Raw genomic sequence first — 13,425 nt, forward strand, 5'->3', positions numbered from 1 at the left:
GCTCAGTGTGTGCTTAGATCACTTTGCCTCCTGCTCACTTACATTAGGCAAGAGAGGAGTTGAGAAGAGGAATACAATTTCTGCTGCAGAACTCAGTTCTTTGAGGGCGGAACTCAATTGAAGGACCCTGAATTGTTGGAGAAGCAGGAGCTTTTCTCCTCTTTGTGTACACAGCTTCATCCTGCCTTCCCACTGCAGGGACAGTTTCCCTCTGCATCCCATTGGCATGGTGAGTTTGTGAGGGACACAGGGATGTTGCTGAGGTCAAATAGAAAATGCTCTTTGGGATGCTGGTGGCTGGACACCATTGAGAAGGAGGGAATGGGAAGAGCTTGGATGACATCCAAGCCAGACCCCACAGGGATTACGAAGAGTTGGTGCCTCATGCTAGACATGTTCAGAAACTCTTCTCACTGTCTTGCCTTTTCTGGTAGCAGAAACAGTTTTCTTCTGCTGCTACCACCCCAACTCCTTATACACCTTGAGAAGCCCCTGATGGTACATCAGTTTCTCCAGCCAGGGCTGCTTTGAGGTCTCAAACATGCAGCAAGGCACAAAAAGCCTCCTTCAATCCAGGATCTCTGTGAGGAGAGGTCATCCAACAGCTGCTACCAAACAAAAGTCATGAGAATTTCCCAATAAACACTTCTCCAGCTGCTGATTTCTCCCAGCAGTGCCAGAAAGGAGGTGAACTGCTCTTGAGGAGAGTGTTGGAAAAAGCTCCAAGCTCCTGGCAGCAGCAAGCCCTGTGTGGAAATGGGACTTAAGCAAACAGTGAGATGGGAAGTGGGTTAAAGTGCTGCCTGCCCTCAGCCTCCTGGGGTGGCCAAGACACTCAGGAGATATTTGCTGGTTCAAGGAGACTCTGGTATATGTGCTTAGGCTTTTGTCATTGAAAGGCCTGGGCTCCATCCCTGCATCTTGCAGAGGGGTAGATTATTCCCCAGGCTCTGGGACTCTGCAGACTGACTTGGCCACTGATTTAGGTATGTCTCAAAGTAGTGATCACATCAGTCCTCAAGGTTGTTCTGAGGATTTCTATGCTTTTTGTCTTGTGTTGGTTCTGGGCTGTGCTGAACATCTCCCAGGTGGCTTTCCTGCATCCAGGGTGAGCATCAGTTCAGCAAGCCCATTCCAGGGCACCTCTTGACTTGATGCAAACCTCTTCTCTAGGTCACATCTATGTCAGTCCCACAGGTTGGGAGTGTTCAGGATTGCACAGTCTGTGCTCCTGCCTAAACTGCCTGCAAAACTCACTCTCCTGTGAGCTCTGGACTGGCCTAATTCCTCCTCCCCAGCTGCAGAGTTTCAGCGCTGTCTCCTATCTTAGCTGGGAAACTTTCTTGCTGTTTTTGAGAAACCCAAGTCTGCTCCTACCCAGGATGTTTTTTTTAACCTTTAGTGTGTATTTCTGTGGTTGAGGATGATTATACCAGGTGAAGATGCTTCTGAAATTAACTCCTACTCCTTCCTCCAAGCTCAGTTTACCACTTCTCTAGCTGCTTTAATAGCTCCTTTGGAGGCTCCAGAATTGGCTGCTGGAACTACAAATAGCCTCAGAGCAATGTAATTACAGCAAGGGAGGCAGAGAGTACTTACCTCTTCCTGTAGCTGTTACTCTACTCTCAGGGGTTGGGTAGATCCTCAGATCACTTTAAGTACAAACCTTTAATAGAGCTGGTAGAACACATAGTCCTAGTGTCCACCATTTACTTTAGGAGGCTGTTTTTAGTTGTCTGGTGCCCCACCTGTGGGGTTTGGTGTGGTGGAAGCTTTCATTAGCAGTGCCAGATCCTCTGCACTTGGCCAGCTCACCTGGAGCTCTGCAGAGTGCTGTTTATAGCAGCTTAACACAGGCAATTTGCCTCTTCTGCCTTTAAATACCACTGGCCTGGAGAGACATTGTTAGTTTAAGGCTTGGTTGTGGCCATGATTTCTCAGAACCAGTTGGAGAAGTTGTGACCTGGTGCACAGGATGTCTCTGTGAGGCTGCAGAGCATCCTAGGTTTGCTGAAGACCTGCTAGATCTTATACACCTCTCCTCATAGCCTTTTGGGATGAGTATGGCATTGCCTTAGGTTTCCTATGGAAGAACCTATGCCCTGCAATATGTTCCCCCATGGGAAAGATCTTTGGTCAGGCTGAGACCTCTCATGATGAGGCAGCCCATGGTGCTGGTGCACTTGCCATGGAAACTTGGGCCTGATAGCATGGGCTGAATTCTTTGCGGCATTTCACCTAACTGTCCCAAGGAATCACCTCTCTCTGTGGAATTTCACCCCCCCTTGGAGCCTGAGAGGTGATTGTCCTGTATATTTGCTGTGCTGTAACAGGTAGAGGCTGGGCCAGATGTGATTTCTGCCCCAACCCAGAACCTGAGACTCAGAGTAGTGCACAGACCCTGTAAATTCAGCTTAACACCTGCAATCAGGTGTGAGATTCTTTTGGATCACTTGTGCTGTAGTAATTAATACTCTGCTATTTCCAAAGTCCTTGGCAAGCAATAATTAAATCTCCCTGCCCCAGGGGAGAAGAGGATGATACAGCAGTGTGTTCCTCTGACAGGTTGGGAAGCTGCAAGGCAGAGTGCGGGCTTGGAGGCCAAAATCAGGGCTTGGAGAGGAGTCTTGGCCAGGACTTTCTGACACCTTCTTGGAGGCTTTTGGAGGCAGATGGGACAACTGCTCTGATGCTCTGGGTACCCCAGTGCCAGTTCAGTGGGCAGCTGTGCCCAAGGGATTGTCCATGGGCTCTGAGCACCAGCAATGTCTCATCCTGCCAAGCCCTGAGCACTCCATGGGTGCCCAGGACACATCCAGCCTTGAATACACATGGGGAAAGGGAACTGCTTGGTGTGTGGGGACAAACTCAGGGCTGTGTTTCTGAAGCAGAGGCAGATCCAGTGGGAAGCTTTGCTGCAGTGCTGCCAGGCCAAGGAGGATCCATATCCAGGGCTCTCTGCTAAAGGAAAACGTGCTGGCAAAGCACAAACCAGCCTGGATGCTGCTCCCAGTGTCCTGCATGTCCCGCAGTGTTCCCGGTGTCCCGGTTATCCCGCAGTGTCCCGTCCTTGTCCCGCAGTGCCATCTGCCGCCAGCTCTGCTCCCGGCGATCCGGTCGCTCCTGGCTCTCCTCCAGTGCCGACCTCATTCCGACCACAGGAAAGCTTTGTTCCTGCTGTGTCCTTGTTCTTTTGCTCCTCTTTGGGATATTTTTCCCCATTTGTGCCCTGGGATTGGGATCTGCAGCAGGAGAAGCTGTGCAGAGAGCAGAGCAAGCCGTGATGCCAATACACCAGAGTGTTGAGGACATGGGATGATTCTCTGCCTACAAACACATTCCACCTGGGTGTTTGGGCTCAGCAAAATCCACTGCAGGTTGTGTGTTTTGAGTTGGGTCATGGTCCAAACCCACCGCAGGTTGTGTGTTTTGAGTTGAGTCAGAGGTGGTGCAAACCCACTGCAGGTTGTGTGTTTTGAGTTGAGGTCATGGTCCAAACCCACTGCAGGTTGTGTGTTTGGAGCTGGGGTCAGGGCTGGTCTGTGCCTTGGGACAACTGATGCTCAGGAAGGTCCCTCAAGCCCCCTCAGTCTCCAACAGCAAGGATTAGGCTGCTGTTTGCATTGGTGGTGGTGGTGATGTTGCTTGGATGGTTCTGTTGGTGAGCAGGAAGGTGGGTAGCAAGCAAAGGGTCTCACCTGGCTGTACCCACCTCACCTGGCTGCTGGTCTGATCTCTCTCCTCCTCATTCTGCCCAAGTCTCTGGCTCACATCTCTCGCACTGGGGTGTCCTGGAGCTGCTCTCAGGCCAGCAGGGAGTGGTGGCCTGTGCTGACCCTGGCACTTGGGTCAGTTCTTGTCCCCCCTGTGCAGGAGCTGACTCTGCCTCGGTCGACCCCTTGGTGCTGGAGCAGTATGTCGTGGTGGCTGACTACCAGAAGCAGGAGAGCTCCGAGATCAGCTTGTGCGTGGGCCAGTTGGTGGATATCATTGAGAAGAACGAATCAGGTACAGAGAGTTTGGCTTGGCAAAGGGATTTGGGGCAGGAACAGCAATCCTGGATTGTCAGTGTCTTCTAATAGGACCTTTCATGGTTAGATTTGATGATTTCATTTGATGAGTCTATGATTCTATGATTAAGCAAAACAGTCTCCAAGGAGCATATCCTTGGATGGCCAGCTGAGGTGGGACATGTAGCAGAGTTAGTCTGTATGAGTCAGGACAAGACTTCAGGGCTGTCTCTGAGGGAAGGATCTGATCAACCCATGTGCTGAGCATCTTCTGCAGTCTCTACTTTATGCTTCTTCGTGCTTGGCTGGTGGGTCCTGAGGACAAAAGCCATTCCTGGACTTGGCAGGCTTGTTTTCTTGTCAGAGGGGAAAACTCCCATGGTGCCCATGAAAGCCCCCGTTGTGCATTCCCAACTCCTGCCTCCAAACACAAGGAAGCCCCAAACATGGAGCACAGCAGGCTCTGACCTATTTGCTCGCTTCAACACTTCAACTTGCTCTTAACCTCTGCAAAGGGGTCAAGTCATGTCATGGGCCCAACTTCAGGAGTTGGGTGGAAAGGGGTATTTATTCCCTGAAGTTTACAGGAGTTGCATGGGCCAGAGAGGAGTTAAATCATGAAAATAGATTTTCAACCTCTGGCAAGTCACTCCCCAGAGGATCAGTTGCACTAGCAGCTCTGTTGGAGAATGACAAAAATCAAAGCAACCCTGAAGCAAGTGAAATCTATTAGCACAGCCAGTTCAAAAGCTATGGAAAATCATTTATCAAAGGTCAGCCGTGGTTTTCCTGGTAGCTGATTCCCTCCCTGACAATCTAGTTGTCTTCCTAAATAACTCACTGCTGAGGATCTGAGGATAATGCTCAGCATCTAATATTTCCCCCTGAAGACACCAATAGCTTGTGCTTTTAATAGCCATTAAACACCATGTTTATTTTGATTGGACACTCGGGGGGGGCCAGAATTGCTTGTAGCCACTGTGGAGCTGGCTGGGTTTCCTCTGGGAGAGCTGTTTTAATCCTTCTTTTGCTGGTAGCTTTTCAGTGCTGCTGTTTCCAGAACTGTAGAGAAGGAGAGCACAGCAGGAGTCACCTATCGATTCACTGCCTGGGCATTCAGCTCTGCTAATTAGTCTGGGCTTACTGACCCCCACGGAGGGAAAATGAGCCGTGAAGGGGGGAGAAAAGTAAAGCAATGCAATAGCTGGACCCGTTCAGCTCTCAGAGCCTCTCCTGGTTTTCCTGGGGAAGGAATTGTCCATTGAGATGCCATTCAGCTGCAGTTCTCCCATGCTGCTGTCTGGGCTTGGCTATGATGCTTTGGGGTCACCCCAGCTTCCCATGTAGAGAGGTCACAGCCCCCAAGACTTGTGGTTTGGAGGGAGAGAAGGAGTTTTTGGCTGGGGTGAGTCCTTGGCTGAGCTACCTGCTGTTTTCTTCTCAGGCTGGTGGTTTGTGAGCACGTTGGAGGAGCAAGGTTGGGTACCAGCGACCTGCCTGGAGGCTCAGGATGGTGTCCAGGATGAGTTCTCCATGCAGCCTGATGAAGGTAAGAAGTTTCTGGAGATACCTGTCATAGAATTATAGAATCATAGAATCAACCAGGTTGGAAGAGACCTCCAAGATCATCAAGTCCAACCCTACCGTGGTTACTAGACCATGGCACTAAGTGCCACATCCAGTCTCGTCTTAAAAACCTCCAGGGATGGTGAATCCACCACCTCCCTGGGCAGCGCATTCCAATGCCTGAGCACTCTCTCTGTAAAAAATCTCTTCCTAATATCCAACCTAAACATCCCCTGTCCTAGCTTCCTCCAGCTGAACTGCACAGAACTGCTGGCAGCACTGCATCACCCTCCCTGAAATGGGCAGGACATGAGCCCAGGGAAGGACAAACCTACACATGCTGCCTGGAATGGTCCTGCCCGCCCAGTGCTCTGCACCAGTGCTGCAGCTGGATACTGCTGGTGTGTCTGTTGGGCTCTCTGTTCCTCCACAGAGGGGCTGAAGGTGCTACCTCCAGGGAATGCTCACTCCTATCATCCCAGAGCCTCCTTTAGGCTCCAGAGAGCTATCTTACCTGCACTGGAGGAGGAGTAAAGCACAGGTCCTTGGACAATTCATGTGTCTTCAACACATGCAGAACAAAGAGCACGTGTGAACTCATGGAATAACAAGGTTGCAGCCTTTGCTTAGAAGAGATCTAAAACATCCGTGGAGAACACATCCTTCCTAGTGCCCACTGTGTGCTCAGAGCAGTGCAGTAGCTGGTTCAACCCCTCATCTGGGCAGGTGGAGGTGGGAGGGAGGTTCAGGGAGAGCCCTCAGAGAGCTCCAGGTGAGAACAGTCTCTGTTCCACTCTGGTGTCAACCCTGTGTCTTCTTGGACCTGAAGTTCTGCCTCCTCACATCCTCTCTTGTCCTTCTCCTGCTTCCCCAACATGCTTCTCCCAGTCCCATGGAGATACTGGTCCCTGCCCAGGCACGTTGGCCGCCGTCGGACTCTTGGGGACTTGTACACCAGTGGATGGGGTCAAGGTGGACTTCACAGAGACTCACCCATATTTTTGTGCTTGGAGCTTTGTGTGCATGTTGGTTTGCTTTGCATGTAGTGAGCTCTGCTTGTGTCAGCCCTCAGTGTGTGTCCTCAGCCATACCTGCTCCTCAGCCTTCCATCAAGTTCACTCACATCCACATCACTTTGCTCCATCAGCTGCTCCTGCTCACATTTTGAGGCTTGTTTTGGGTTCAGAGACAGGAGTTTCTGCTTTTCCCCAACACATGTGTGCAGAATTCTTCCAACTGCTGCCTTAGCTCCTGTAAGAGTAACTGTGAGCCATGGCCTGGGATTGGTGCCTCAGGTGGGGTCAGGAGGAGAAGACCCAGCTTGGCCTTGCTGGATGTGACAGGACATTCTCTGCTTTGACTCATCTGCATGAATGTGGTGGGAAATCAGGCCCTTCCAGAGCTGTGGTCCCCCCAGGAGACAAAGCCAGGAAACCTGCATGGTGGGGATATATGAATGCCCACAGGTGTGGATTTGGGAGGCAGATTTTTCCCCAGATGACCTTCTCTACCTAAGTACAGGCAATTATTCTCCTGTGTTTCTTCCAGAGAGGACAGGCCAAGGTGAGGGAGATGGACCTGTTTCTCTGACATGTTGTCCATGTAGCTGTTAGGATGTTTCCCCTTCCTCCTGAAGGAACATCCACATCTCTGCTTAATATCCTTTGTGGACAGGACATCAGAGTCTTCGCCAGGCTCCCCACACAGCTTTGACCAATGTCCTGGGGGACACAGCTGTTGAACAGGGAAGTTCCTGTAGACCTGCTGCTGTAGAGTGGTTTGAGAGTTGTCTGGGGTTGCTCCCTCATGTCCATGGGGTTTCTCTCCCCCTATAGAGGACAGATCTTCTTTAAAGGCTCTGAGAAAGAAATCTGAAGTGAAATGGATGCATGGAAGAGCTTCCGTGATGAGCAGGTGAAAGGAGGACTGTCATATAGAAGACATAGTCCTAAGGGAGAGGAGGAACTGGTTCAGACAACTTCTCCTTGGGCTGGAGTAGCTCACCAGAGTTTCCACTTCCAAATGCATCTGGGTTTGGTTTGGAATATATTTCACTGTCATTGCTCTCCTGAATGGTTGTGTATCTCTGCCTGTTTGCACCTATGTTCCAAGAATTATCATTTATAGAAAGCACTTAACCATTTTCACCTGAGTCCAAGTTACCATCAAATATTATCTCCATGGAACTGCACTTTCTTGTCCCCAGAGGAGAAGTACACCGTGATTTACCCCTACACTGCAAGAGACCAAGATGAGATGAACCTGGACAAAGGGGCTGTGGTGGTGGTGATCCAGAAGAACCTGGAGGGCTGGTGGAAAATCAGGTATTGTGCTTACCTCTTGCTCTTCCTTGGCACTGCAGCTGGGACTGTGCAAAGCAGTGACCCAAAGCATGTGGGATGTACAGTCCAAGGGCAAGTCTGGGGTGTTGGGGAGGGCAGAGTACCAGAACTCATTTTTCTCCATCCTTACAAGGACCAGTTGACATCCAAGCATAGATTTTGTTAAAAAGCTTTAAAACCCACCAATTTCCTGGGTTGAGAGGTGGATTGTGTCACAGCATCACATGCCCCAGCAGTGCAGAGGGAGCTGGTGTGGGAGCATTAGTATTAGGTCATGTGTTGCTGATGGGAAAACCAGTGAGTGTCTCAGGCTGGATCCTCTGGCTCTGTTAGGAGACTCCTGCAGAGAAGGGCCATTGTCTGGGCCGGATCTGCTGTGTGCAAGGTGTGCTGAGCCAAAGGCTCCAGATCATCCTGAGCTGATAGTTGTTTTCTGCTGGAAGCAGTTTGTGGCCCAGCAATTGGCCAAACTTGATCAGGATGGAAGCACACAGTGCAGTTTTCTTAACCTTACCCTGAACCTGTGGTCTTGGCAGCAACAAAGCCCCAGAAACACATCCATTGACTTCTGAAGCAGAGGAGAGCTGCCACAAGAGCTCTAAAGGCCATTACAAGCTCAGTAGTGGTGCCATCTCAGAGTAGTGGCTGCCAGTGAGGAGAGGCTCTGCTGCTGGCACAGGAGTCCCTGGCATGGCAGGGAGACTGGATGTGGTTTCTCCATCAGATCATGGGGCTACTTTCCCTCCTAAACACATTCAGAGCAGGGAAGGGATCCAGGCTGCCAGGTACATCAATCCCAGCAGCAGAAGGTTTTTCCTTCTGTTTCATTCCTGAACCAGTGCCACTGCTGAGGCAAAAACAAAGTGGAGCTTCACACCATTCCCAGCCATTGTCCCTCTGGTTGTGGCCACCTTGTGTGGGAGCTCTCCACGTGCTACAGAGCACCTGGTGAATAGTACCTTCAGTCAAAGTGTGTCCTGAGCTGTGGCTCCAGGGATGTCTGATGGGTCCACACCATTGGACCTCAAGGAAGAGCTCATGCCCTGGTGCAGCACAGGAACTCTGTGTAGTGACATTGCTGTTGTTGCCCCCACAGGTACCAGGGCCAGGAGGGCTGGGCCCCTGCCTCCTACCTGAGGAAGGGCAATGGAGACATGTTCTCCCAGAAGCTGGGGTCAGGCTCCTCTGCTCACTCCTGTGCCTTGGATCTGGATGGCCTGTCCCGGCAGCAGCCTGTGGCCAGCAGGGACAAGGACGGGCTTGGTGGCCCAAGGGACAGCAGGTTCGACCCCCGGGCCCTGCCCGGTGCTGACAGCCGACGCAGTAAGTGCTGGGCAGGAGGAGGTGGGTGACATTTCTAGCCCAACCTTCCCTGCAGCTTTTGAGGGAGTGTTGTGGTTTAACCCCAAGCAGCCACCAAGCCTCACTCAGCTGCTCACTCACTGCCCACCAGTGTTGGGGGAGAGAATGGGAAGGGTGAAACGCGGGAAAGTCATGGGTTTAGGTAAAGACAATTCATAGGGAAAGGAGAAACCACACACACAAGCAAAGCAAACCAAGGAATTAGAATCATCAAGGTTGGAGGAAACCTCTAAGATCATCCAGTCCAACCGTTAACCTGTCACTGCTGCAACCCCTAAACAATATCCTCCAGCAGCAAATCCAGATGCCTCTTAAATACCTCCAGGGATGGTGACTCCACCACCTCCCTGGGCAATATCCCAGTGCCTGAACACCCTCACAGGGAAAACATTTCTCCTGACATCCAATCTGACTCTGCCCTGGCTCAGCTCAAGGCCATTCCCTCCAGTCCTCTCCCTGCAGCCATGACAGGAAAGACATCCCCCACCTCTCTCCAACCCTGTCAGGGAGTTGCAGAGAGCCATGAAGTCACCCCTGAGCTTCTTCTCTAGGCTAACCAAGGCCAATACCCTCAGCCCTTCCCCATGGGCAGGAGGTGTTCAGCACCACCAGGACAGCAGTGCCCCATCACGTGTAACAGTGACTTGGGAAGACAGACATCTTTTGTGAACACGTGTGACCAAAAGCCAGAAGAAACTCAACAGTATCTGCAATTCTTCCTCCACAGAGTCACCAAAGATGAGGCAGAGACCACCTCCTCGCCGAGACCTCACCATAGTAAGTGCCAGCTGATGGAGGAGATCAGCAATGGCAAATGCAGTGGGAGAGGAGCACTGAAAGGAGCTCCTGGGATGTTGTCCCTGTCCCTGGCCATGCTGACAAGTGTCTCCTGCATCCTGTGGGGATGCTGTGGCACACCTGCTGTAGAAATACACTGATGGGTTATCTTTTTCCTTGTCACAGCCACGTGGTCTGAATCTGCCTAAACCTCCTGTCCCTCCTCAAGTGGAAGAGGAGTATTACACCATTGCTGACTTCCAGACCACCATTCCTGATGGCATCAGCTTCCAGGCAGGAATGAAAGTAGAGGTGAGACTCTCATCTTCCCTTCACACATCTTCACATCAGTGCAGTGCTCCTGACTCCCATTGTCCTGGGACCTGTTTCAGGCAGGAGGAGATCTGTTCACCACGATGTTCAAGGTGAAAACTGGGCATGGTGATGTGATTGTGAAATGTTGACATCTCAGGGCTCTCCTAGAGTGGAAGAGAAACCTCTTTGAGCTCACAAGTGTTCTTGGTGGCCTCCTGCCCCCCAGGTGTGTGTGACCTAATCGAAACTAAAACCGAAGCACAAGTAGGGGATAGAAATGGTAGTTTTTCTCCTAGTTAGGCCAGGTGTGAAGTTAAAATCCCTGCCAGAGCTGCTTTCCTGGCACACTGTTTGCTGGCAGAATCCTTCCTGCAGATGGGATTTTGCTTTCTCCGTGTGCTGATGTGATTTACGCCTCTCCAGGAGGATTTTCCCTTTAGGGCTGCCCCGGTGAGCCCCTCCCAGGCTCCATCCCCTCTCGCGGAGCCGCAGAGGCTGGAGCTGTGCGATCCGAGCAGCATCGCTGCCTGTTCAGCGCTCCAACAGTGCCGCGCGGTGGCCACGGCGCGAGGATCCCATTCCCGGCTCCTGGCGCAGCTTGGAAGCATTTCCTTGTCATAGCTGTGCCGTTCCTCAGCCCCATGGAACGCTGATCTCCTTCCCTGTCAGGTTCTCCTCCCATCAGGATGCCAGTCCTGTGATCCCATGACTTTTGGCTGGAGAGGCACTTCAAGGCCATGACTTCTGTTTGGAGACACTGAGCATCCCCATGGATTTCATAGTGTCACAGTACGTTAAGAGGTTGGAATGGAGCTTAGAGATCATCCAGCCCCAACTCCCTGCCCTGGGCAGGGACACCTCCCACCAGAGCAGGTTGCTCAAGGCTTCAGCCAACCTGGATTTGAACACTGCCAGGGCTGGGGCAGTCACAGCCTCCCTGGGCAACCTGTGCCAGTGTCTCACCACCCTCACAGGGAAAACTTCTTTGAAATATTCCCATTACTCCTTGTCCTGTCACTCCAGTTCCTAACAAAGTCCCTCTGCAGCTTCCATGTAGCCCCTTCAGATGCTGCAGGTTGCTCTGAGACCTCCACACAACTTCCCCTTCTGCAGGCTGAACAACCTCAACTCTCATACAGAAGGTGCCTCAGTCCTCTTATCAGCTCCATGACCTCCTCTGGACTTGCTCCAACAGTTCCAGGTCCTTCTCATGTTGGAGGCACCAGAACTGTGTGCAGGACTCCAGGTGTGGTCTCACCAGAGCAGCGCAGAAAGGGGAGAATCACCTCCTTGGCCCTGCTGCCCACACTGCTTTGGTTGCAGCCCCATGTCTGAGCTTTCCTTTCCCCTTGGCAGGTTATTGAGAAGAACCTGAGTGGCTGGTGGTACATCCAGATTGAGGAGAAGGAAGGTTGGGCTCCTGCCACCTTCATTGATAAGTACAAGAAAACCAGCAATGCATCCAGACCAAACTTCCTGGCTCCCCTTCCCACCGAGATGGCTCAGCTCCGGCTCAGTGACGCCGCGGCCGACAGCAGTGCCAGTGAGGAGGCCACGGGTCCATGCCGACCTCTTCCAGAGGCTCCTCCCAACGGGATGGACTGCACTGGGAGGTGGCCCAAAGACTGGAAGGCTCCTGAGAGTGGGGACCTGTCATTTGCTGGGGGCTATGAAGAGATCTCAGAGCGTGACACGGAGGAGAAGCCCAGCCTGCCACCCAGGAAGGAGTCCATCATCAAATCAGAAGGTGAATTACTAGAGAGGCAAAGACCTCCCCCCAAGCCTCCAGGCATGATTTTGCCAATGATTCCACCCAAGCAGTCAGCAGCCCCCAAGGACAGCAAGAAGCCAGAGCTCAAACCAGAGAAGGCTAAACTCTTCCAGCTGAAGAACGAAATGGGACTGGAATGTGGCCATAAGGTGTCAGCCAAGGAGGTGAAAAAGCCAAACCTGAGGCCCATTGTCAAGCCAACCAAGCCAAAAGCTGAGCCTGTGGAGGACAAACCTGAGCCAATCACCCAGAATCCCTTCTTGAAGTCAAGACCTCAGATCAGGCCAAAACCTGCTGCATCCCCCCGGACTGACCCACCTCCAGCTGATGACAAACTGGACATTTGCAGCCTGAGGAGCAAGCTGAGACCTGCAAAGTGCCCTGAGAAACCCTCTGAGCAGGACACCACTGCTGGAGAAAGCTTCAGCAATGTCATGGTGTCTGCAGAGGTTTCTGGAAGGTTCCTGGAGCGACCAAGCACAGAGAGCAAACCCCTGCCCAAGCTGGACAGCCATGCCACAAAGGAAGTGCTGCCCAAATCTCCCTTGGGCCCAGCAAACCCTCCATGTGCCAGGGACACCCCACCACAGCGCCCTGTTGTGCCACCTCGCAGGCCACCACCCCCCAAGAAAACAGGCGGTCCTGGCTCCAACCCCACAGGGGAGCTGAGGGCTCCAGCACGGGAAGCACCTGAGATCAGGTCATCCATGGTGCCAGGGAGGCCTATGCTGGTTCCTCCAAAAGCCAAACCATTCCTCTCTGCCTCCATCCAAGATGAAGCCAAAGCGAAAAGCAGCATAAACCCAAAGGTCATATCCAAACCAGTGGAGAGAGGGGAAGCCAAGGAGAGGTCCTCAACCCCCATCTCCAGCATGGACATCACCAGGGAAGCTCTCTACGTGGCAGTGGCAGATTTTGAAGGCGATGAGGAGACCAACAGCTTTAAGGAAGGGACTTTGTTTGAAGTTCGTGAGAAGAACAGCAGTGGTTGGTGGTTTTGCAAGGTCCTGGCTGGGGGACCATGCTGGGAGGGCTGGATCCCTTCCAACTACCTCCGGAAGAAGCCATAGCCACTCCTCTGCTTGCACAGCTGGAGCTCCCCTGGTCTCTCACATGAATATTTAATGAGCAGATTAATTTATAGTTTTCAGTGAGGCTGGTTTGGAAAGGAAAGAGTCATTGAGATCCCACACATCCCACCTGGTGCCTGTTGTTGGCAACAGCTTGGCCTCCTCTCCCCACTCATGTGCTCCAACCCACCCTCCTCCCCACGTCCCCCCAA

General features: G+C 52.2%; 1 protein-coding gene across 1 annotated transcript in view; it reads left to right on the forward strand.

The window, feature by feature from the left end:
• Positions 1 to 13,213, forward strand: part of SH3PXD2B (SH3 and PX domains 2B) — a 27,408-nt gene extending 14,195 nt beyond the window's left edge. The window contains exons 4-10 of the mRNA XM_009072156.1: positions 3,874 to 4,008; positions 5,455 to 5,559; positions 7,783 to 7,900; positions 9,015 to 9,241; positions 10,008 to 10,057; positions 10,244 to 10,369; positions 11,729 to 13,213. Coding sequence (XP_009070404.1) covers positions 3,874 to 4,008; positions 5,455 to 5,559; positions 7,783 to 7,900; positions 9,015 to 9,241; positions 10,008 to 10,057; positions 10,244 to 10,369; positions 11,729 to 13,213 — 2,246 coding nt within the window. The remainder of the gene's footprint in view (positions 1 to 3,873; positions 4,009 to 5,454; positions 5,560 to 7,782; positions 7,901 to 9,014; positions 9,242 to 10,007; positions 10,058 to 10,243; positions 10,370 to 11,728) is intronic.
• Positions 13,214 to 13,425: the final 212 nt, after the last annotated feature.

Source organism: Acanthisitta chloris, unplaced genomic scaffold (assembly GCF_000695815.1).
Source record: "Acanthisitta chloris isolate BGI_N310 unplaced genomic scaffold, ASM69581v1 scaffold7603, whole genome shotgun sequence".
NCBI lineage: Eukaryota > Metazoa > Chordata > Aves > Passeriformes > Acanthisittidae > Acanthisitta > Acanthisitta chloris.